At 41.5% G+C, this 26,956-nt stretch overlaps 1 protein-coding gene across 1 annotated transcript; it reads left to right on the forward strand.

Moving 5' to 3' along the window:
- On the forward strand, window positions 1–26,683 carry chrm4a (cholinergic receptor, muscarinic 4a; the record flags this gene model as incomplete). Its single annotated transcript, XM_083989074.1, has 7 exons — window positions 1–55; window positions 19,060–19,658; window positions 19,997–20,151; window positions 20,910–21,102; window positions 22,340–22,429; window positions 23,803–24,072; window positions 26,438–26,683. The coding sequence occupies 7 exons, from the start codon at window positions 1–3 to the stop codon at window positions 26,681–26,683; spliced, it is 1,608 nt and encodes a 535-aa protein (XP_083845200.1).
- Between the last annotated feature and the right edge of the window lie 273 nt (window positions 26,684–26,956).

The raw sequence follows: 26,956 nt of genomic DNA on the forward strand, positions 1-26,956 counted from the left end.
ATGAGTAACGACAGTAACGGAGTCGGGGGGCTGCAGCCCCTCTGGAACTTCAGTGGTGAGTGGACTCAATTCCTATTAATACATGAGCTATGTCCTCATTTATGAATGAATGAAAATGAATGAATGAATGAATGTAGATATAAACAGATCTGAATGAAGTTTTGACCATATGATGCTGTTGTAAATAAGGCTCGTGAGTTCATTATGACCCAGATAGAGAAACTATAATGAGCCTGAGGTGAGTTTGACATCCTGATACAGAGAAATAAAAATGCAAAATTGAAAAATGAAAAATGAAAATTGAAAAATTATTAGCAAATTTCTGTTATTAAAGAAAAAAACATGAGCAAAATTTGATTTTATTCTCATAAAGGACAAATATAAATGAACTGACAGTTTAAAAATATAGAACATGGTGTGTTCATGTGAATTAAAGATTAATTTCTAATATGTCGAAAATGCTGCAGGTTGAGTTCGGATTTAGAATTATCATAATTAAAAAAAAGAAGAAGATTGGTGCCTTTTTAAATGGCGGAGTGGTCTGTGTTTGCGTTTTCTTTTTTTCTTTCTTTTTTTTAAGCAAATCAACCACCCCCCAACAATGAGAGAACAGCAGAGGATGAGGATGAGGATGTTGACAAATGTAGAAATAGAGGAGCGGAATTGACCAAAAGACATTCCGTCGTTTTTTGTTTGTTTTTTTTACTTTTTCCATCACTCCATCCTTCTTTTCACATCTTTAACTAATTATAAATATCTCAGCGTGAGTCCATAGACAGTAAACTGACTGTATAATAATAATCATCATCACTCCTTCCTCACTGCAGTTGATTGACAGGTTGCTGAGAGGATTTTTCCCCATTTGAATTGAATGATTGAATGAATGCTGGTTTTGATAAGTCGTTTAAAGTTGCATTGACTGATGGTTTATTGCTACTGGTCAATGTGATGGATCAGATATGTGTTGACATTTTGGTGGAAATAACCTCCCTTCCTCCGCTGACGGATTGACTGACAGCTCTGAGGTCTGGATGAAACATCAGGGGGTTGATGTTATACCCCCATCCCAACTCCCCCCTCTTCTCCATTTTCTCTGATTCCTCCCCCTGTCTCCTCCCCTCCATCAGCATCTCGTCTGTTCCCTCCCTCCTTCACCTCTCATGTCTCTCCTTCCTTCTGCTCTAATTCTATCTTATTTACATACCTGCTCCTGCAGAGGACAGATGAAGGCGTGTTTGTTTGTTTTGTGCGTGCGTGCGTGTGTGTGGATAAAGAATTTTGGATATGGGCGCATGATTTACATGATTACATGAACATAGCATGTAGGAGGAGATGTGTTTGTTTCAGTGGGCATGTGTGTGACTGTGGATTTTTGCCTTTTGCCAAAAATAAAGAATAGAAATGCAGAGCGATTTCTTTTTTAATCCGCATCTCATATGTGAATCTTTTGCGGTATTTTCACAATAAAACACCAGTCTTTTATAACCACAGTGCATTATGTAACATTCATGTTCTATGTGTTGTATATTGCAGGTGCTTGATGATATTTCAATGCATTGAATTTTAAGTCCTTTACTTCACCAGCAGGGGGCCACATGTAGATTTAAATTTCTTTCAGTATTTCCTTCTTAGGATTCAAGTTTCATGCACATTGAAACAGTGCTCAGTAAACAACGCATGGATGAATGAATTCAGTGTTGGAAACATCAGATGTATTCATTTTTTACACAAATAAGCTCATAGTGGTGGAAAAAAAGTCAGTGAACCCTTTTAATGAGCTGTCAAATCAAGTCAGTTTTATTTATATAGCACCAATTCACAATGTAAATGATCTCAAGGCCCTTTAGAAAAAGAGAAGGTCTTTTTAATTAACCACTTAACTGTCAACTGACAATAGACTGGCAAGTTTGAGAATAAAACAAGGAAATTTAGCCTAGAACAAAAAGCAGAACTTAGGAAACACTGGAGCACACGGGGAAATGTAGAGATGGGAAGAACAAATCCAGAGGAAATAACTAGGTGAGAACTGGGGAACACAGGAGTGAAACAAATGAACTGACAAAGCACATTGGGAAACTCAGGGCTGTCTATGGAAGATCTGGAAAAGGAGGGAGCAATCTGCTGACTGGAACAGTGGCGTGCACAAGGGGAGGGCAGGGGGGGTGGTGGACCCCCCTCGTGGCCCAATTGTTGAAAAACGCGTGCTAAAGTGTCCTCTAGGAGCCAAAACGCGCGTTAAAGTGTCCTCATGGGAGCAAAACATGTGCTAAAGTGCCTTCTAGGAGCCAAAACGTGGGCTAAAGTGCCCTCTTGGAACCAAAACGCGTGCTAAAGTGCCCTCTAGGAGCCAAAACGTGGGCTAAAGTGTCCTCTAGGAGCCAAAACGCGTGCTAAAGTGCCCTCTAGGAGCCACAATGTGCGCTAAAGTGTCCTTTAGGAGCCAAAACGCGTGTTAAAGTGCCCTCTTCTGTGGCGAGGACGCCCTTCAGTGCCCTTTTTTTTCCTTTTCGCCCCTGCCCTTCAAAAAGTCTGTGCACGCCACTGGACTGGAAACTAGGAGATGATGTTGACCAGAATGCTGGATTGGGGGCTAGACTTAGCCAGACCACCAACAAGTGGCAAGCAGTTGTAGGCCAGATCATTAACTGAGACCCAGGTGGCAGCAGTCTTTGGACCAGAACAGGACCAGAAGACAAATGGCCAACCAATGAGACACGATGAGCAAGTCCTCCTCAGTTGAGCTGAGAGGCGAGAACACAAACCAGATCTCAGGAAACACTGGAGCGTGACGAAGAGGAAACACAAAGACAAACAGAACGAGTCCACAGGAAAACACTGGATGACAACTGACTGGGGAACTCCGGAGCGAAACTGATGAACTGACAAAGACAAAGAGGAGCACGGAGACTAAATAGACACGAGGGAGGCGAGGGTGATTGAACACCAGTGAAACACATCAAGGCAGGGCAGAGAGTCACAAGGGAGGGAATCAAGAGGCAAAATAACAAGAAACACAGGTTTTTCAAGGTATAATCCTTAATTCCTAGAAGTGTTTGCCATCTTCTAAACCTTGTCGGTTAATGGTTAGTCATCCATTTTACGAGTGAAGAAGATCGTTTTTCAAATCCCTGGTCTCTAAGCTAATATCACAGTCAACAGTTCTAATCGTTGTGTCTTTATTGGACAATAAACTTTCTCAGCTCTGATGGAAACAGTCAGTTGGATTTAATCACTTTTTGCCGTTCCTTCGGCTCCAATTACCTGACGCTCCTTCATCAGGTGCCGATCCCACCTGCTCAAAGTTCTGAATCCAGGTCTGGATTGGATTGTTCCTGGTGTACGGAGAAATTTGTGTCTTACTCTGTGGTCCCGGCCAGTGCTCCATGCACCATGGTGAGTGTATAGTGGACTCCAAAGAGTGTTTAAAGGGATACACCAACTTTTTTTTTTACGTTTCTTGCCTCACTCCCGAGTCCATGACAAGCAGAAAGACACCATCCTTTCGACTGTGCGTGCAGTAACAAGGGAGATAGAGCCGTATCGCCCATAATTAGCTTAGCTCAAACGGGTAAAGTCATCAAAGACACTCTTCAGCAACTCTAAATGGACCGATCTTCGTCTCAGACCTGACAAAACTCTCCGGTAAGGCATCTTGAGCGGTCAAATGCCGGTAACGGGACGAGATCGGTCAAAACGGAGGGTTCAAGCAAAGACGGTTTATTTTGGTTCAAGCTAGCTACATCGAGGGTAGGTTAGCTTCCTATTTGAAAGTAAAAGCACAAATTCTATCGTCATGGTTTTCTGTATGTAAAGGGAAATGGGTGTTTTATTTTGTGAAAGTAACCGGAAGTGCGTTGGTCACAACGGCTAGCTTGAGTAGCGCCGAATTCATCCAAACAAAATTGTAAACAGCTGGTATTTAGACAAATTAACGACACACTGCTGATCTAAACGGCTACTTTCTCGCCTAAAAATGTTTGAAGTGATATATTTACAGAGTTTAGAGCTAAAATGAAATCAGCTTCTGACTGCTGATTTCGGCTCAGGTAGGAGGCAGGCTAACACTACCCATACACTTCCAGTGTTTGAGCTAAAATAATTACGGGCGATACGGCTCTATCTCCCTTGTTACTGCACACACAGTCGAAAGGATGGTGTCTTTCTGCTTGTCATGGACTCGGGAGTGAGGCAAGACATGAAAAAAAATGTTGGCGTATCACTTTAACTTCTCAGCCCTCTGAAAAGGCCTGACAGGAAGCACACTGAAGCTATAACTTGTGTTTTTTCCTGGGTCTTCTTTTATTTTTATTACAAAATGACCACAGGTGACACAGGTCATAAATAATGAAAGTCTTGACAATTAGACCTCTGACCCCGAGCTGCTTTATTATGGATTCTGTTACTCTAATCATCTCAGACAGGCCAAGAGTCAGCTCCAACCTCGACATCCAGCATTGTTGGGTAGTCACAGCTTTATCCAGACGGGTTTAAAGGAGGTGGATTGGACCGAGAGAAAGTTTTCTAGGAGCCAATGCTCTTCTGGCATGAGTATGGTGGGATGCATCCAATGAAATTTGATTGTGATATTTTGAATTTCAGCTAAACTTATCATTTTAAGCCTGGTTTATTCATATTTAATGTCATTTGAACTGAAATATTAACCCTTTTTTGGGGAAATGACCACATTTAGCTTAAATTTAAGATAGGTCCTTCAGACATTTTTATGTTTTAATTGATGTTCCTTTAACTTTATCTGCCTGTTATTTTAATATATGTATTTTTATATAAATATATACACTTATTACCTTTGAAGCAGAAAGAACCATATATGGTCATTTAATTTACCTTGTTTTCATCTTCTTGTACCCCCCAATAACAATCCAGGGTTATATTTAGAATTTCCTACTGTTTCAATGAATATAAAGGGTTGAACATTTGGGTATTTTTCATTAGTTTCCCAAGTGAATTGTGAATTTTCTGATTAATGAAAGAAATAATCAGCACACTAATTGATGAGTAAGAGATGAAGTTAGCTGCAGTGAAGTGGATAGAAGAGAACTGACGGCTGCATGAATATTTAGTCAAATGAATTCGAAGGGAAAACAGATTGTTGTGTTTTTATATTTTTCTAGGATAAGGACAAAGAAGGACAGTGTGAGGAAACAACAGGATATCATACTGAAGCCTTCACAGTGCGACGACGATACCACTATAGTCCCCCATTGTCATCATTGTCTTGTTTCCACTCTGTCATGGCCCAGTTTCTCTGGAGTTTCCATGTTGTGTGTGCATGTGTGTGTGTGTGTGGATGTGTCAACCCCAGATGTTGTTACTGGCACATTCCCCGTGAGCTGGCATGCGAACGGGCGCAGAGGGATATGAAGTTGGAGAGAGAGAGGGGAGGATGCAGAGGGGCGATAGAGGAATTAGGAGGTAGGGGTTTGACGAGAGGCAGATGAGGATTTATTCCAACTGTTCAAAGCTGGAGAGGACAGCTAGTCTGCTAGGATTAGAGATGATTGTGCTAACAGTTCTAATATCTTTTTAATTCCTTTACCCATCATTAACGTTAAAATACTCGAGAATGAGCTTTATGAAATTTGAACAATAATTACTATTGTAAATTCTTAAGTACCGACAGATTCCTCAGCAGCCTGACAAAGGCTTATATTGGAGCCTTCATTTCTTCATATCCATGTCTAGAAGAATCAATCATCGTCTTTCAGAGAGAAACCTCAGCAAATATAATAACGTTAACCGCAACAGATCTGAGAACACGACTATGTAAATCCAGAAACGGCTTTTGGAAACAGTGGATTCAACGAGCATCCACAAAATTGATGGAAGTTCTCAATGCTGATGACAGTTGTTGACAGTGTTGTACGCATGATCTTCAATGATCCAACGAACATCCACAAAACTGACGGAAGTTTTTATTTATTTATTTATTTATTTCAAACCAAACAAAAATTTGAAGTTGTTGACGGAGTTGTTTTTGAGGTAAATTCATGCAAAACTGCTGATGCGCGAGCAGTTTTCCGGCAAACAGTCTCTGCATTTCCCTCTAAAACAACTCTGTGTGGTAACGTTGTGTTATTATCTCATAGCGTGGTGAATGTGCAGGTCACAACTTGTCCACCAGAGCGTTGTGGAGTTGTTGGATTGTGTATTTGATGAGTTTGATGAGGGAAACCAAGAAATCCCATTAGCTTCCGTAGCGTAGCTCTGAGCAGCTCGCGGCTCTGCTCCGCCGTTCTAAAAATAGCTTGCACCGACAAATAAAGGCAACGAACCCATTGCTATGACTATAGGGGTTATGGCAATGGGCCAATTTGCCAAAATATTGAACTATCCCTTTAAACACCTTAGGCTACTTGTATTTAGTCAGTCTGGTGAACTGTTTAAGAGATATGCAATTAAAAGACGGATGGACAGAAGGGCCTTGCCTATAGATAGATAAATGTCATATATATGATTCAGCAATAGCTCAGCACTCAACTGTTGAGTTACACTTACAGCAACTTTACATCGACTGCAGTGGAAATAATTCAAGCAGGAAAAAACTGTATTTCTATCACCAGAGAGTGAGTGTGAACACATCATAACAGTCCACATTATTGAATATAAATCATATTGCCCCTGAGGCAGAGCATTAGATGGTGCCCAAGAACTTTGACTGTATAATGTGGATGCTGATGTGCAGTGATGGAGGGTGAGGTGTGTTGAGGACACATACGGATTGGCCAGTTGGATGAAATGCTGATGAGATGCAGATGAGCTGATCTTTGGTGGAGTCTCATATGACAGAGTGAATTCATCCCGAACTGTCGACAGGTTGAATCATGGATTTTTAAATATCATTGTGATTAATTACCATAACCTGAGGTGACATTTCTACAGGACCAGGTGTAGGTGTAGTTCAGATAGCCGAACTTCAGAAATCTACATTTTAAAATGTATAGAAACGAGACAAAATGAATCCAGGTTTGATGAAGACATCTCTGTGTTTTAAAGGGATACGCCAACTTTTTTTGTGTGTGTGTCTTGCCTCACTCCCGAGTCCATGACCAGCAGATAGACACCATCCTTTCGACTGTGCGTGCAGTAACAAGGGAGATAGAGCTGTATCGCCCGTAATTAGCTTAGCTCAAACGCTGGAAGTGTATGGGTAGTGTTAGCCTGCCTCCACCTAAAGTCATCAGAGACACTCTTCAGCAACTCTAAACGGACCGATCTTCGTCTCAGAGCTGACAAAACTCTGAGCGGTCAAATGCCGGTAACGGGACGAGATCGGTCAAAACGGAGGGTTCAAGCAAAGACGGTTTATTTGGTTCAAGCTAGCTACATCGAGGGTAGGTTAGCTTCCTATTTCAAAGTAAAAGCACAAATTCTATCATCATGGTTTTCTGTATGTAAAGGGCAACGGGTGTTTTATTTTGTGAAAGTAATCGGAAGTGTGTTGGTCGCAACGGCTAGCTTGAGTAGCGCCGAATTCGTCTGAACAAAAGGTGAGGCAAGACACGGAAAAAATTTTGGCGTATCACTTTAACTTAACTCACAGCTAAAGACCGTCACTCAGTTTATCCAAGGAAACACAGCTTCAGTCCAGACAGTGACGGATTTAATTAATGTAGATGAATGCTGCTGAATGTGTTCACAGAATAACTGGATATGCTCATGATGTCTGGAGAAACCCTTTCAGAAAATTGGCAAGCTGCAACGACACTACAGTGATGGCTGGGGTTATGCTCTCTCTCCCCCTCTCTCTTTCTCTGTGAGTGTCAGAGTGTGTGTGTATGTGTGTGTGCATGGTGAGATGTGGTACTAGAGACAGGCCGGACCTACCACAGAGGTGTTTTGGGAAAAAAGGCTTTGGCAGGTTTTATATGTCAACCTGTCTGCTGTCACCACAGCCTGGCAGGCATACAGGTGTGCGGTGGAGAGCAAAATGAGTTTCACGTTTGGTGTGGTGATGTGGTCATGTGATCATGTAGTAGTAATGAGTGAGTAATAATGATAATGATCATAATGATAATAACCAGTTGAGACTGGATGTAAACCAGCTGACGTTTAAACCAGTTGAGACCAGGGTCAATGATAATACATTGTGAGGACATTTTCAACTATGATGTCTGGAACAGCAAGCAGGTGACTGAGACCAGCTGACAATAGGTTTAAACCAGTTAAAAGCAGACCTAAACCAGATGACAATAGACTGAAACCAGCGGACTATAGGCTTAAATCAGTTGATGGTAGACGGAAACCAGCTGACTATAGACTGAGACCAGTTAAAACCAGAAAGTTACCAGCTGACAACAGATTGAAACCAGCTGCCAATAGGCTAAAACCAGCTGCCAATAGGCTAAAACCAGCTGACAATAGGCTAAAACCAGCTGCCAATAGGCTAAAACCAGCTGACAATAGGCTAAAACCAGCTGACAATAGGCTAAAACCAGCTGCCAATAGGCTAAAACCAGCTGCCAATAGGCTAAAACCAGCTGCCAATAGGCTAAAACCAGTTGACAATAAGTTAAAACCACCTGCCAATAGGCTAAAACCAGCTGACAATAGGCTAAAACCAGCTGACAACAGACTGAAACCAGCTGACTCTACACTGAGACCAGCTGACACTTGACTGAAACTAGTTGACATTAGACTGAAACCATCTTACACCAAACTTAAACCAGCTGACATTAGGTTGGTCACTGATGGTAGACTCAAACCAGCTGAGAGACCAGCGTGTCTGCATCTTTGCAGCCTTTTCTGCCCAGTCTCAGTGTGATCTGTCTGGTTTTATTCTCTAATAGAATGCAGCAAAGTGAAGCCAGTGTAGAAGACGAGCCATGTCCAAATCAGCTTTCAAAGAAGCTGCTATGACCGCAGGGAAAGCCATTGTGTTGAGACATTGTCCCAATTGTCTCACGCCCCCTTGTGGAAGCGGAAAAAGAGACGGAGAGAAAATAAAAGTATTAGGCTGCAGAAAAGAGAGCGATCATAGAGAGGTTGAGAAGCTCGATTACAGTGTGAATGTCAAACAGAATGGCTAATGTTGCTAGCACACACACGCACGCACAAACACACACTCTCGCAGAGCGCTGCTGGCTCTGCACTGTGAAGTATGGATTGGCAATGCTATGAAGTGCTTGGGGGGTGTAAAACAAACTCTCTCTATATCTCTCTCTCACACACACACACACACACACACAGTCACACACACTATTAAACTTCAAAGTGGAACAAGAACAAACCAGTGGCTTGACCAGAGGGATGGAGAGATGAAGAGATGAAGAGAGAGGGAGGAGAGAGGAGGACAGAGGGAGGGAGGGATTTGCAGATTCCTGATCAGATTTATCAGGCTTCCTTTTGACCTCTGTTACATTTCACACAGGTTTTCTTCTTCTACTAAAAATTGGCGGCGGATTGCTTTTATTTGGACCCTCACCCTCAACTAAGCCGTGAGGCATCATGTGGGCGTTAGATTATTTGTACCACTAAAGACAGGATTTACTGTCCAAACTCTCCGGATTAAACATCCTAATGATATATCCAGTGGCGTGTACGGGGGGTGGGCAGGGGGGCGGTCGACCCCCCTCGTGGCCCAATTGTTGAAAAATGTGTGCCCCCTGGGAGCCAAAACGCGCATTAAAGTGCCCTTTTGGAAGCCAAAACGTGTGCTTAAGTGCCCTCTAGTAGCCAAAATGTGTGCTAAAGTGTCCTCATGGGGGCCAAAATGTGTGCTAAAATGCCACCAAGGAGCCAAAACGCATGCTAAAGTGCCCTCTAGGAGGCAAAACGTGTGCTAAAGTGCCCTCTAGGAGGCAAAACATGTGCTAAAGTGCCCTCTTCAGTGGCGAGGACGTGCCATATGTGCCCTTTTTATTCCTTTTCGCCCCTGCCCTTCAAAAAGTCTGCGCACACCACTAGATATATCTCATTGGTTTCCATAACGATACTGATGATGTTATCGATCAGGATGCAGGATGCAGACTATACATCATGTAGAGACAAAGCAAAAAAAAAAGTCCTCTCCTCACCTCAGTTGGCTTTCTAACACACTCTGATTTATTTCCTTCCTCTTTTGGGATTAACCAACATCACTGAGCTAAACCCAAGTATCTTGTGTGTAATACTGCGCTGACAGCAGAAACTCTCCGGAGGTTCCCCCTCGCGTTACTGAGTTTGCACCGCCTTCAGTCGGTACAGCAGCACTTTCGGGGATTACGGCTGTTAGAACAGTCAAGTGCACCCAAAGTCACAACTCATTCTGTACAAAGGAGGAAGCTGAAGTCTGGCTCTAGAATCCAGATTATGACAGACCACATATGTGAATGAATTTGAGAAAACCCAAATTCATTTATTCATTAATAATTACACTCTATATTGACGCTGAACGCCATGCCACCAGCTTTGTCTTGACTGATCCTGAACCAGTACAGGTTTTACCAGTTGGAGGCAAAGAGGCTTATATTTCCTCGTTGGTTTATCACTACCGCTGTTGAAGTAAAATAATTTTAAAAAAACAAAGTTATTACAGCTGTAAAATAAGATTAAGGCTCCAAACAGATGTAAAATTCTGCAGTTTCTGCCTCAGTCGTAACTCCCTCGGTTTCTTTTAAAGTGAGAGACCAGTCTGATGCTGTTTCACTTTGAACTGAAGTTTCGCTTCACTTCATGTTGAGTCCTTTTAAATTCTACAGTGCTTTTATCGAGGGCTTGATCGCAGGGCTTCCAGACCTGGTCCCACAGAGTCACAAGGTCTCAGGACTTCCCCAAGTCCCTGAGTGGTCTTTACAGACAGCACATTTTCCATAAGAAGGAAATTACCCACAGTTCATTAGAAGTAGAACATTTAATAGGAAATATGCTATGGAATGGAAAAAGGAAGCCTGAACTGTAAGTAGTTGATGATGATGACAAACAGGGAGCAAAGGGAGGAAATGAAATGTGAAATCAAAATGTCCCAAACCCACAGTACAAAAAAACAAACATTATTGCCATCGAGTTAACTTGATGTGTCCATATCTGTGATCTGTGGTATTGCTATAACACTATGGCATTGTTATAATAAACAGAGGTGTTGTTATGATAACCGTCCCATGTCATAATGATAACCAGTGATGTTATGACCATCCCATAACCAGTGACATTATAACTTTCATAGAACCAGTGATGTTGTTGTTGCTATAACAACCAGTGATATCGTTATAGCAATAACTGCCACATAACCAGTTATGTTAGAATTACTGTCATACGACTAGTGATGTTGTCATGGTAATAGGTGTTGTTGTTATGATAACCACTGACTTAATATAGCCTATAGTAACCAGTGATTTTGTTATGAGAAGCATATGCGCTGTCCATGGTCCTGAACCAACAGCTCAGTTGTCACCACATGTTTGTCAGCCAGTAACTTTTGTTGTGTTTGCTGTTTTCACCTGATTGGTCGACGTCTCGTTGTCTCTAATTTTCCGCACTGAAAACTGGTCGCATGTTGATTTCGGAATGAACTGATTCAATTCGAGGGGGTCAAAGGTCAAAGTCTTGGTGACCTCATACAGTGTTAGCCTTGTTAATATATTTCTCATTGACACTTAGACTCAAGGACAACTGATTACATGTGGATGGTTTCAGGTCAAAGCCAAAATTTCATGGTCATTGTGACCTCATGAAACCTGATTTTGTGCCTGTAGACCTAATGTCTCCGGTACCCGTCAAAAAAATGTCTTTGATTAGATTAAATTTGGGTGAACAAAGACCTGAATAGCAGCATGTTGACAGGCAGAGCTACTGGGATTATATATCAGAACTTATAGACCGAATCGCCTTGTTGTTTACAACTACTTCCGGGTAGAAAATGTTTTTTATGGTTTTTATGAGAGATCTTTTAGTGCGAGTTTTTATGTTGGTGTCTGTATGTTTAACTGAGCCCAAACTGATGACAATTTTCTGTCCTTGTGACAGACAATAAAGTTTTTTGAATTCAATTCAATTCAATTCAATTGAAACCAGCACTTAATTTGAATGAGAACAGAGAGTTTAGGTCATGCTTTTCACGCACTATCACCGTTTAGACACATCTGAAATTATTGAAGAAACATTACTATTTCTGTTTTGTGTTGCTATGTGTGACCGTTTATTGAGTCACTGAGTTATTAAAGTTAAACAGGTAGCTAACCGTTAGCCCGGCTAATCTCTGATAACCATGACTAATTACAAAAATGTGCACACAGAAATAGTAATGTTTGTCCAGTCATTGGTTTTATAAACTTTACAAACATCAGATTAGTCTAAATGGTGATATAGTGACATGAAAAATGAGATATATATAGCGAAACTCTCGTCCGTCACTATTGTTCTCATGCTGGTTTTCTACCCGGAAGTAGTTGTAAACAACAAGGAGATTCGTTCTATAGTTCCACAACTGTAAAAACTGACCTGAAATTGACTCTCAACCTTGTTACAGCACTTGTAAGTCAACCAGAGCTTTTATTTTATTTTGTTAATCATATTAATGTGCTTTGAATATGTAAGTTCCTTGCTATTAAGTATAACATAATTATTTTTCTTGTTCTGGCAGAAAAATAATGAGCTTTAACACTGGTCTTTAAGGTTTGCTCCACTTTAGTGAGGTCTGCACTCCAAGACCCAAAGGGCCGATCATTAGGATGATACTGTGGGCTGTGTGTGGATTTGCTCAAGTCCATACTTAAGAAAAAAACCCAATAGTCCCCCCACAGGGGCTTGTTTGCTAGAAAACTGCCGGACCAGCTTTTATCCCTCAGGATCACTTTGTATTTCTGCTTCTGTTTGAGCTGTTTGTTTGTTTTTTTCCAAAATTTAACTTATATTGTCTTTGCAGCGTTGTGATATAAGATGAAGGTCGCTTCGTCGTTCACCGCCGTCCTCTCCAGGGACGAGATTGGGGAAAAAAAGACCAGAAAAAAGAGACAGGGAGGAATAATAGAGTGCGGTGCATAAATAATACAAACATGGGAAACACAGACAAGAAAACAAAGACAGAGACAGACAAGAGGAATCAAAACAGACCGAGGCAAAAAGAGGCAGACCAAAGAGAACAGGGACAGACAAAGACGATCCAAGACGGACAATGACCACCAAGATGGAGACAGATCAAGGCGAACTGAGACCACCAAGACAAATAGAGATGGAAGAAGACAAACCAAGACAGACCAAGGCCACCAAGACAACAAACAGGGACAGAATAAGACAAATGAAGACAGACTGAGACCTCCAAGACAAACAGAGACAGAGAAACCAAGACAGGGACACTTAAAGACAGACCAAAGCAAACAGGGACAGACAAAGACGATCCAAGACGGACAATGACCACCAAGATGGAGACAGACCAAGGCGACCACCAAGACAAATAGAGATGGACGAAGACAAACCAAGGCCACCAAGACAACAAACAGGGACAGAATAAGACAAATCAAGACAGACTGGGACCTCCAAGACAAACAGAGACAGAGAAACCAAGACAGGGACACATACAGACAGACCAAAGCAAAGTGAGACGAAGACAAACGCAAAGATCTGGACAGACCAAGGCCACCAAGACAACAAACAGGGGCAGAATAAGAGTCCTGGCAAGTCCTGGAGACAGAATAAGACAAATCAAGACAGACTGAGACCTCCAAAACAAACAGAGACAGAGAAACCAAGACAGGGACACATACAGACCAAAGCAAACTGAGATGAAGACAAACACAAAGATCTGGACAGACCAAGACAAATCAAAATGAACAAAGACAGACCAACATTTGAGACCACAAAGTCGAATAAAGACAGACCATGACAAAGCAAGACAGACATGAGGGCATACCAAGACAAATAGGGACAGACCAAGACAAACTCTCAGATCTGGACAAACCAAGACAAATCAAGATGGACAAAGACCAACATTTGATCATGACGAACTGAGACCACAAAGACAAATAAAGACAGTCCATATCAAAGCAAGACAGACATGAGGGTGTACCCAGACAAACACTCAGATCTGGACAAACCAAGACAAACACTCAGATCTGGACAAACCAGGACAGACCAAGACAAATCAAGACAAGCTGAGACTTCCAAGACAAACAGAGAAACCAAGACAGGGACACGTATAGACCAAAGCTAACTGAGACAAACACAAAGATCTGGACAAATCAAGATGGACAAAGACCACTAAGACAGAGACCAACACTCGATCGCGACGAACTGAGACCACAAAGACGAATAAAGACAGACCATGACAGAGCCAAGACAGACATGAGGGCATACCAAGACAAATAGGGACATACCAAGACAAATCAAGACAAGCTGAAACCGCCAAGACAAACAGAGGTGGACTAAAGAAAACCAGAAACAGACCAAGACAGACAGGGACAAACAGAGAGACAGGAAGTCACAGTGGCATCGTGTTCCTCACAGGATTTCCACGTGCTTTTATTTTGACATGCTCCATATTGGAGCAGGTGAGCTCGTTATCTGGAATAGATTGAGATTTTCCAGTAGGTAAAATGAGAACATCTCCAGTTGTATAATTTAATGTCGATTTCAGATGAATATTTCAGCAGAGCGCTGGCTGCTGGTTGTCTGTTGGGCTGTGTGCGTGTGTGTGTGTGTGTGTGTGGATGTTGGGGAGATATAAATGTTGCAGCAGTGTGCTGTGCTCAGCTTGTTGCTGAGATGCCGTTCATGTATATATGAGAGTGAGAGACGCCGCTGCTGCTGATGAAATCAATGGTAATGGCGCCTCTCATCTGCCACTGTTGTATATTTCATAGAAGATCTGAGCCAATTCTTCAGTGTCCTGGAGACAGAATTAAAATGTTTTCTTCCTTTTCTCACAGAAGAAAATGTTCCACATATTCCGGTCCATTATGCATAAGAACATACGGAGCGAATGCGAATTGTGTCATTTGCTGTCATTAGACCAAAAAATGTGGACAGCACAAGAAAAAGGTTAGCTAATAATGAACTCTTAAATATGTGCTGATTTACTTGTGCTAATGTGCTTTATTTCGGCAGCTTGTAAGCAGGGCCGTTGCTAAGAATTCTGGGCACCCTGATAGAATACTAAAGTGGGCCCCTCCCCCCTGACTTTTCCACTTTTTTTTCTTTATGTATTATCATTTTTTATTTAGCCTACTTTGTTTTGATGCTAATGCAGCAGTACTATGAGTATTAGTCAGGTTCTTATGCAGAATAAATTCAGTCATACAAAGAAAAAATGTTTTTTTGTGGGCCCTACTGGGCGCTGGGCCCCTAGAATTATTATCACCTTTCTCCCCTATACAACGCTTACATCGCTTGTAAGAAAGAAAGAAAGAAAGAAAGAAAGAAAGAAAGAAAGAAAGAAAGAAATCAAAATCACAATCTCCACTGGAAATGTAGCATGGCTAATTAGCTAATGCTAAAATGAGCCCTGTGATGAATGGATGATGCATTTTATTTTGAAATACAGCCAATTCTTTCAGGATGTGAGGATTATTATGTAGTAAATATGATATAAAAAACGCACCTGTTACACATCAAATAAAAATTACTTAAATTTTTTTTAATTCAAGTAAATTTTTTAACAATTAACTCCTTAATGCCCTCTACAAATCTGGTGGGTCCAGCAATAATTTAAAGAAATACGACACACAAGCCAGTGGGTGTTAAATAATACTAAAGTGCATAATCATGTATCCCTTCTTTACTGATTGACTTTTAATTAATGCTGTTTACTAATGTGTTATTGCGCTTGTTAAAGGTTGAAATGAAGATTTCCCTGTAATAAAAGTCAATGAAAATCTAATTTTATATTACTTGTATTGGTTTTATTTGTTTTTTTACATAGATATGCTACAGTATAGAAGTGAATGCAACCTTTTCTGAATGAGGCCGGATACACATACATGATTCAAACACTGCAGATACATGACATGCATGTTTAAACACAGACTCTCTCTCTCATCTCTCGCTGTGTCTATCTGCGTCATGTATGTTTTATGGTTATGTGCTGATCAGCTGCTAACGAGGTGTAAATGTATATAGCCTATGCATGTGTGTGTGTGTGTGTGTGTGTGTGTTTTACAGTATGTGCTATACACCCCCCCACCATCTTTTACTCTCTATGCTGTAGATTTCATTTTAAATTGATATAACTTCAATCCTGGACTTGGCTTGGCAACAGTTCTAGTTCTGTCCTTTTCCGACTGTAGAAACTCTGATCCTGGATCTGGTCAGTCCTGTGTTGGGTCAGGGAGGGATCGGGTCCAACTAGACCGTCCTATTTGAAAAGCTCTTTAAAACGAAGCCTCCTTTTCCTGGACAACCTACTCAAAGATTCATTGTGTGCTGACAGAGAGCCACTTTTAGATACAAGGATTGGGTTTCAGATGAGTTCAACCGGAAAGATACAACTGTTAAAACCAAGGGCCTTAAAACCTTAAGTTTTTTTGTGAAAAAAAAAGAAGTTAGGCTACATATTGTCAAGAAATTGGGCTTTGTGATGTAGGCTAACAATAAAGGTAGATCCTCCAGCGTTAGTGGTCTATCTACACAACTTCCTAGATCCTTCCTCTTTTAAAGATGCAGCCCCTGAACTTCGATGCAGACGTGTTTGAAGTTCAGAGTTCCTCCTTCTCCCCGCTCTCCCATCTTAAATGCTGTCAGTCAGATTCCGGCAGGCTTCTCATGTCTTCCCCTCTCGGTGTCTCTGTCTCGTCTCTTTACCGTACAGACGGTGATGGATGGAGAGATGCTGAGATACTCGTGCTTCCAGCAGCTTCTCTGCCACTACAGAAAACTAAAGACTCTTAAAGATCTATTCCAGGGAATGTTGAGGTTCTGGGTTTCTTCAGTTTACTGAGGTCACTGGACTCTGGGACCTGATAGCTGACCACATGAGCCCCTAAATCCTTTCATTTTTAATTACTTTTCAGTCATGAGCTTAATCCACATTTTCAAATTTTCATATATCTTGACCTAGAAGTGAAGTTAAATTAAGTTAGGCTGAGGCTAAGACAAGTTAGGTTAGGTTAGGCTTGGTTAATCTAATCCAATACAAATTAGGTTAGGCTAGGCTAGGGTAAGCAAAGCTAAGATAGGCTAAACTGAGCTAAGCTAAGATAAAATAAGATAAGATAAAACAAGACAAGTTAGGTTAGGTTAGGCTTGGCTAAACTAATCCAAGACAAGTTAGGTTAGGCTAGACTAGGCTAGGGTAAGCAAAGCTAAAATAGGCCAAGATAAGATAAGATACAACAAGACAAGTTGGTTAGGTTAGGTTAGGTTAGATTAGATTAGGTAGCTAGGCTAAGATAAGCTATGCTAAATTTAAATCAGTTCAGTTTCCAGTTCACTTGATCCAAGTTGTAGGCTATTCACCAAATTCTGTTGCAAATGAAATGCCTCATTTTCGACAAGACAAAATGAAAACCTCATGAGGAGGTGTGAGTAGCTATATTTCATAAAAATGTCACGGAATAACAAAAGGAAGAATTTCACTCTGTGGAGCCTCGTGTCAGTCAAACATGTGGAAAATGTTAATGGCGATGGAGGAAAAAAAGGAAATTTGATCCATTTAAAATGAAATCTGCAGCACAATAAAGTATAAAACGTAAAGACATTTTCAACACTTTCTGAAGGATGCAGTGAATTTGCATTCATTTGAATATGTATACATTTGGCAAGGCATGCATGCATAAATGAAATGACAGACAATACAGTGTAAGGAATGTAAATCCTTATATTGTCATGTGTAACTTAACACTTTCTTATCTGAAGTGACAAGCCGTATGTTTGACAGCATGAGGACGTGTGTTTGTGGTTGAAAGCAGCACTTTAAAAACATGCTACCTCTCTGCAGCTTATAGTATCTCAAAATAAGAGTCACATGTGACAAACTGAGGGATGTTCTTACAGTCTCTTTTGAAAAGTATGTGTTGGTTTCCATGGCTATGGTCTTTATTTAACCTCGATTGTCAAGTTTTACCCAGGAAAAAAGGGGGGGTGTTAGAAAATACTAGTCTTTGAAGGCAGCGTCAGTCCTTCAGATCACCTGTCCAGTACCAAAACAATTCAATCACCTACAATAAACAGCATACAAGATTAAAAGGGAAAAAATACATGATATCCAAACACTTTGTTCCGACAAATAAGGATCAGCTAATAAACACTTTTAAAAAAGTCCTGGTCTTGGTCTGGTCCTGGTGTCCAATCAGGATAAAACCAAATAACAAACCAGCAGTCAGATCTAAACTCTGTAAATATATCACTTTATCCACATTTCAAACATGTTTAGGTGAGAAAGTAGCCGTTTAGATCAGCAGTGTGTCGTTAATTTGTCTAAATACCAGCTGTTTACTATTTTGTTCGGACGAATTCTGTGCTACTCAAGCTAGCCGTTGTGACCAACGCACTTCCGGTTACTTTCACAAAATAAAACACTCGTTGCCCTTTACACACAGAAGTGCTTTTACTTTGAAATAGGAAGCTAACCTACCCTCGATGTAGCTAGCTTGAACCAAAATAAAGCGTCTTTGCTTGAACCCTCCGTTTTGACCGATCTGGTCCCGTTAGCGGCATTTGACCGCTCAAGATGCCTTACCGGAGAGTTTTGTCAGCTCTGAGACCAAGATCGGTCCGTTTAGAGTTGCTGAAGAGTTTCTCTGATGACTTTAGGTGGAGGCAGGCTAACACTACCCATACACTTCCAGTGTTTGAGCTAAGCTAATTACGGGTGATACGGCTCTATCTCCCTTGTTACTGCACGCACAGTCGAAAGGATGGTGTCTATCTGCTGGTCATGGACTTGGTAGTGAGGCAAGACACGAAAAAAAAATGTTGGCGTATCCCTTTATGGACATTATGACTAATCACAGTTGCTGCATCAACAGAATAGGTCCAGTTCTAAGATATATCTGATGTTGAAGTGAACAGTTTGGTCTTGTAGTCAACACCAACTGAACCTTTTTTGACTAGGACCAGATCATTAAGACCAGAATCTGCATCGGAACATCCCTAGTTGTTGTACCACTGTCTCTTATCTCTCTTTTCTTTCAGGTTCTCCGGTCAACCAATCAGCTGACCTGTTCTCCAACACCACGTGCAACGGGTCCACCAATGACTCAACCTCCTGTTCGAGCGTGGACGATGGGATGGGGACGGGAAGTCCATACAAGGCTCTGGAGATGTTCTTCATCGCCCTGGTTACAGGCTCTTTGAGCTTCGTGACTGTCACGGGAAACATTTTAGTCATGTTGTCCATCAAAGTGAACCGCCACCTACAGACTGTCAACAACTACTTCCTGTTTTCATTAGCATGTGCTGACCTGATCATAGGTGTTTTCAGCATGAACCTGTACACAGTTTACATCATCGTGGGCTACTGGCCGCTGGGGCCCGTGGTCTGCGACCTGTGGCTCGCTTTAGATTACGTCGTCTCCAACGCCTCGGTGATGAACTTATTGATCATCAGCTTCGATCGGTACTTCTGCGTGACCAAACCCTTGACGTACCCCGCGAGAAGGACCACTAAGATGGCCGGGCTGATGATCGCAGCCGCGTGGATTCTGTCCTTCATCCTGTGGGCGCCCGCCATCTTGTTCTGGCAGTTCATTGTCGGAGAGCGAACGGTGCCACCTGGGGAGTGTTACATTCAGGTACCTAAGACTTTATGTATCAGCTGTGGCTAGCAGGAGAAATCATATGATCAGGGCCGTTGCTAGGAATTCTGGGCCCCCTTAAAGACTACTAAAGTGGGCCCCTCCCCCCTAACTTTTCCAGTTTTTTTTTCTTAGACTACGAATGTATTATCATTTTTTATTTAGCCTACTTTGTTTTGATGCTAATCCAGAATTCCTAGCAACGGCCCTGTGCAGGGGTATATGACCTCCCCTGCTGCCACATGATTGGCTGATTGGATAGCTACATGAATATGCAGGTGTCCAGGTAGAAAAAAAGATGTTATGTATGATGATGTGTCTCTTTCTTCCTACAGTTCCTGTCCAACCCTGCTGCGACCTTTGGGACAGCGATAGCAGCTTTCTATCTGCCTGTCATTATTATGACAGTCCTGTACATCCACATTTCCTTGGCCTCCAGGAGCAGGGTCTCCAAACAGAAACCAGAGAAGAAGGAAAAGAAGGGAATAAAGTAAGACCATCAAGGCCATTGAACAATAATATTGTACTTGTTGAGAATATTTAATGAGAGAGAGAGAGAGAGAAAGGCCTTTATTGTCACCACATTAAAATACACTGCAAAAACAAGAATATTTCTTTTATTTCTAGTCAAAATGTCATTTCTAGTCAAAACAAATCTCATTATACCTAAAATATGTACAGTTATACATAACACATACATAGTTATACATTAAAAAGTAGCTTGTTTTTAGACACTTTTTACTTCTTTCAAGGATATTTTCACTTGAAATAAGTAGAAAAATCTGATAGTGGAGCAAGTTTTTCTTTCTTATTACAAGCACAAAAAACTTGCTTCCACAGATTTTTCTACTTATTTCAAGTGAAAATGAGTTTGAAACAAGTGAAAATTATCTAAAAACAAGTAAATTTTTAGGCGATGAGTCTTATTTAAAGTGGAAAGAGATTGGTTTTGACTAGAAATTCGACATTTTGACAAGAAATAAGACAAATATTCTGGGAAAGATTTTGAGTTTTTGCCCATCACAGTGGTGGAATACATACTTAAAATCATACACATCACAAGAGCAGGAAAACAGAAAAACAAAGGACAAGGTAGGTTAAAAGAAGATAAGGAGATAAATACAACATGGCAGGTTACGTGGGATAAAGTGCTTCTAAGTGGTAGTGAATGGAGTTGTGGCTTTGGGGAAAAAACTGTGCTGCATCATCATCATCAACTTCATCATCATGCACTCTGTTTTTCTTTAGAACTCCAAGCCTGATAAAGAGTCACTTGTTAAAGCAGAACAACAACAATGAGACCAGTCCTCAGCAGAGTCCCCGATCCACCGCCAAACTCAGTCTGGACTCGACCACCACCGCTCTGGAGACCGTGAAGAACGGCCGAGTGGAGGAACCAAAACCTGCTCCAGCTCCGGCTTCTGCTTTGACGCAACCACAGGTACGATACCACCCTGCACTGCAAAAACTCCAAATCTTACCAAGAATATTTGTCTTATTTCTAGTCAAAACAAATCTCATTCTACTTAAAATAAGACTCATCACATTAAAAAGTAGCTTGTTTTTAGACACTTTTTACTTCTTTCAAGCATATTTTCCACTTGAAATAAGTAGAAAAATCTGAAAGTGGAGCAAGTTTTTCTTTCTTATTACAAGCACAAAAAACTGCTTTCACTGGCAGATTTTTCTAAGTAGCTATTTGAAGTAAAAGCAAAAATCTTTGCACATCCACTTCTCAGGCAGGTGCGTCGGAGGGCGACAATCAAGTCCAAATTAGAAAAAGAAGAGTTCCCGCACACATGGCCAACTTGCTGAATTTATTATGCAACGTTTCGGTACTAGACCTTTTTCAAGCAAATGTTTGCGCCACCACAGGAAGCCATCTTAAATAGGAGTGGCTGTGTGACACAAACCAATCACTTTCCCACACGTCTGGATGTGGGGAATTCAAATATTAAGTATCAACATATAAACAATAGAAACAGCATCAATGTAGTACAAAGGTAAAGAACAATGAATATACAATAAATACTAAGCTGCCGTGACTGGATACATTAGGTCCTAATGGAAGGTAATAGCAAATAATCACAGTCAGAAACAATAAATACGACAGATACAATAGAAAAATAGAAGACAGAGGGACTTGCAATAAAAAGTGTGCAAGGCTACAATAGAAATCTGAAACAGTCTGAACAAATCATGCAGAGTCTACCTACATATGTAAATGAGCACAAGACCAAAGGTCACATATAGATTCATAAGTCTGGTGATGTGGACATAAACATACGTGGCTGCATCTTCTATAGCTGGACAAAACCCCACCAATAGACATAAAGAATCTTATCAATAGCAATATTAACATGAAAAATGTAAAGTCTGAGGGATCACAGGAAACAGGTGAACAACATTTCATCATTAAGTCCCTTAGGTGCCAGTGTTTGGAGGGTGCACCTAAGGGACTTAATGATGAAATGTTGTTCACCTGTTTCCTGTGATCCTAAAATAAAATAAAACTGCAAATATATAAACTGGAATTATCATCATCAATTAAAATGGTATTAATTTTGGTTTAATGTGGATGATTTTTAAAAAATTTCAAGCATTTGTGTGTCTGGAAAATGCAGGGGCATGTTTTTCACCGTATTTTGAGAATGACCCTTTACTCTCTATCCATCCAGGAGGAAAAGGAGAGCTCCAACGACTCGTCCACAGCTTTTATCCCTCCGACAGAGCCGAAAGACAACGCCAACAACAAAGACACATCTGAGGTTGGTCTTCAACACCTCCACTTCCTGGTCCTCACATCAGAAATAGTACAAATCGCACTACTCTTGCTTCAGGTCTCAGAACAGTTAATCATTTCCACACACACATTAATATCTTTCATTGTGTTTGAAGGAACTTCAATTGTGTCCACAAAGTTCACAACAAAGGATGATTTCTCATTATGTAGATGTATCCCTCAAAGCGACAGTTCTTAAAAGAGCTGAATTTGCCGATTAGAAGACATTGAAGACTCTTCTGAACGTTCGGTATTTAGCACTAAAGCAAGTTTAACAAGTTCATATCCCTGAAGCAAACTGATTATTAGGCTACATGAAGATGAAAGTTAAAGAAGCAGAGGAAATAGTTATCACACACACTAATACCTGGTCTAGGATCATCCTCAATTATTGCCCTCATAGAGGTGTGGGTAAGAATTTTGAAAGGTTCTCTATTGACTATGAAAGGCTTCTTTGGTTCCAAATGTTAATATCTGATTATTAAAGGGATACGGCAAAAAAAAAAATTGTGTCTTGCCTCACTCCCGAGTCCATGACCAGCAGATAGACACCATCCTTTCCACTGTGCGTGCAGTAACAAGTGACAAAACTCTCCGGTAAGGCATCTTGAGCGGTCAAATGCCGCTAACGGGACCAGATCGGTCAAAACGGAGGGTTCAAGCAAAGACGGTTTATTTTGGTTCAAGCTAGCTACATCGAGGGTAGGTTAGCTTCCTATTTCAAAGTAAAAGCACAAATTCTATCGTCATGGTTTTCTGTATGCAAAGGGCAACGGGTGTTTTATTTTGTGAAAGTAACTGGAAGTGCGTTGGTCACAACGGCTAGCTTGAGTAGCGCCGAATTCGTCCGAACAAAATTGTAAACAGCTGGTATTTAGACAAATTAACGACACACGCACTAAACGGCTACTTTCTTGCCTAAAACGATTTGAAATGTCGATAATCAGCTTCTGACTGCTGATTTCGGCTCGGGTAGGAGGCAGGCTAACACTACCTATGCACTTCCAGCATTTGAGCTAAGCTAATTACGGGCGATACGGCTCTATCTCCCTTGTTACTGCACGCACAGTCGAAAGGATGGTGTCTATCTGCTTGTCATGGACTCTGGAGTGAGGCAAGACACGGGGGAAAAAATGTTGGTGTATCCCTTTAAACCAATAAAAACCTATGTACACCTACAAAGGCAGACGGGTGTGTAGGAGAAGACCAGCACGGTCAACAATTAGATCAAAGGAAGCTCCTGCACACTGTCTTGCTTTAACTTGCATTGTAGTTTCAATGAAAGCACAATGCAAGATCAAATCTGATTATAAAAATATGAATTTAAAGTCTTGATGCACTTTCTTTGTTTTCCTTCAGGCTGCAACAAATCCCACCCCGGCTGCCACGACAGCAGAAAACCCCGCCCTAGCCAAGCTGAACGCCTCCTCGAGGTGGTCCAAGATAAAGATTGTGACGAAGCAGGCCGGCGACGAGTGCATCACGGCCATAGAGATCGTCCCGCCCGTAGAGGGAGCTGAGAGCCATTCCATCCCCATCAGTCGTCCGAAGACGGTGGCGAGGAAGTTTGCGAGCATCGCTAGAAGTCAAGTGAAGAGGAAACGACAGATGGCCGCCAGAGAGAAGAAGGTGCGTGAACATAGGTCTGGACTTGAGGTGTATCACCTGAGCAGTTTCTTCGACTCAATTGATCAATAGTCAGAATATAGTTAAATCGATTCCTTCTAGGTTCTAGGAATCACATTTTTCCCTATATGGAAGAAGCTCGGCCCCTTGCTTCATTCAAAACAGTGTTTCTGATTACAGATATTGGAATTTTTGCCAATATTCGATATTCCAATGCTGTCCAACACTTAATTTCTGATATGCAGGCTTTTTTTCCTCCCCAAAACTAATTAATAGGATATCTCCTATCGGAAATTAACACAATATTCCTGCTTTTATTGTGATGTCCCACTGGATGCATTCCACAAACGGCCTATTATATCACTGGATGATATAAGTTACAGGCAAACAGCCAATCATTTAACAGCTGTGAAAAGCGTCTGAAGCAGCAGCGGCAATAGTTAAGTAGCGACAGTCCACTGCTACCTAAATGGCTATGAAATCCAGACAGGGTTGTCATTATTGGCAGAAAAACCGATAACAATATGGACAGATATGACATTTTTATGCTAATATTGGGCCGATATTATCAGACATCCCTCAACAGAGCCAATGTTAAAATACAAATTATGTTACATCACATCTCATGATTTCAATACACGCCTTACAGTTAAAGGGATAGTTCAACATTTTGGCAAATTGGCCCATTGCCATAATCCCTATAGTCATAGCAGTAGGTTCGTTATCCTTAATTGTCGGTGCAAGCTATTTTTAGAACGGCGGAGCAGAGCCGTGAGCTGCTCAGAGCTACGGTAAATTCATGCAAAACCGCTGATGCACGTTGCCTTCAGGGACAGTTTTTCATCAACAGTCTCTGTATTTCCCTCTAAAACAACTCTGTCTGGTAACGTTGTGTTATTATCTCATAGCGTGGTGAATGTGCAGCTCACAACTTGTCCACCAGAGCGTTGTGGAGTTGTTGGATTGTGTATTTGATGAGTTTGTTGAGGGAAACCATGAAATCCCATGAGCCTCCGTAGCGTAGCTCTGAGCAGCTCGCGGCTCTGCTCCGCCGTTCTAAAAACAGCTTGCACTGACAAATAAAGGTAACGAACCTACTGCTATGACTATAGAGATTATGGCAATGGGCCAATTTGCTAAAATGTTGAAATATTCCTTTAATGTCCCTCTACTAAAGTACTGAAGATCAAATGTCACAAGTCATAACTACATAAATGCCATATGCCTGCCTGTCACATCCTCCACTTCTCTCCATCACAATCTTCACCTCCCTCCATCACAGCCTTCAGGTCTTTCCGCCACAGCGCTCCTTCTCATCAGTCTGTTCATTGTCTTGTGGATGATGGAGGATGATGATGGGAGGATGATGATGGAGGAGGACAGTGGTGACAGAAACTGTCAGACGTGCATCAGTCAGTTTCATTTCCAATAGACAAGACAGCCTGCTGCTAATGAATGATGTGATAATGAGTTGATGGTTTGTTTTTGTGTAATGGTCTATTGTTTGATGACTCATTTCCCATCAAACACCACTCCGTGTGCAGCCTCTGGAGCGGGAGAAGAAGGAGAAGGGGAAGAAATTCCACCTAGCTGTCCAGACCTCAGCTATTTGTATTTGTATTTATTTATTTGCACCATAATAAAAGATAATTACAAAAAACTGAAATGAAACAAGAATAGTAAGTGCGGGAGAGGTTAAAAAACCCTATATGGGCTTATAAAAAGCTCCTCCCCAAGAAATACTATACAAACATTTAGAAGATAAATCAACAACAATAGGAGAATACACAGTTCCATTGTTCGCTATAATATATTTTTTTCCAGCCCTTCAAAGTGCAGGAAAAACACAGTTTTTATTTGGACCGAACCAACTGCTGATCGGCGGGCGCTAACCCTGGGCGGAGGGATACGTGAGTTGGTTAGGTCCAAATAAAAACTGTGTTTTTCCTGCACTTTGAAGGGCTGGAAAAAATTATATTATAGCGAACAATGGAACTGTGTATTTTTTTTCACGTAAAACCTCTTTTAGGCCGTGAAAATAGGCCGTTTCTTTGGGTCTGTTCACAACACTGTATGTTGTAAATCTCTGGGCAGGGCTATTATGGGCTGGCGTTGCTAACGGGAGGAGTGCAGAGAGTCTTCTACTGCAATTAAAGTACTTAGGGGCTATTTGTAGATCATACAACCCCACTTTAAAAAAATGCTACTATCCCTTTAAATGCCAGCTCAAATACACACTGTGGTATTCATGGATTTATGGATTTATGCCTCCTTTGTTTCCAACGTATGTACAGTTCCATCATGAAACACATGTGACTCAACCTTTCCCTCTGTTCATCCTTTTCTTTTTCTCTCTTTCCTCTTTCAGGTGACTAAAACCATCTTTGCCATCCTGCTGGCTTTCATCCTCACGTGGACGCCGTACAACGTCATGGTGCTGATCTCCACCTTCTGCCAGTCTTGCGTCCCCGACACCGTGTGGATCATCGGCTACTGGCTGTGCTACGTCAACTCCACCATCAACCCGGCGTGCTACGCGCTGTGCAACGCCACCTTCAAGAAGACGTTCAAGAACCTGCTGCTGTGCCAGTATAAGAACATCGGCACTAGATGAGATGGGAGGAGAGAGAGGACCGAGGGTGGGATGGATGGATGAGGGGGGGGGGGGGGGGGGGTCGGGGGAAACCATGGAAAGAATGGTGTGCAGAGGAAATATTGCTGAAGGTGAGTGAAAGAGAGCTGAAAGGAGAAGATGGCAGAAAGAGAAACCACTGTTTATCACAGTGCACTCTTAGAAATAAGAGTGCTATGGAGGACCATATAAGGTTCTTTCGGCTTGTCCTCATAGGAGAATCCCTTTTTGGGACCCTTTTGGAGGAATCATATC

The sequence above is a fragment of the Trachurus trachurus genome (assembly GCF_905171665.1).
Source record: "Trachurus trachurus genome assembly, chromosome: 2".
NCBI classification, from domain to species: domain Eukaryota; kingdom Metazoa; phylum Chordata; class Actinopteri; order Carangiformes; family Carangidae; genus Trachurus; species Trachurus trachurus.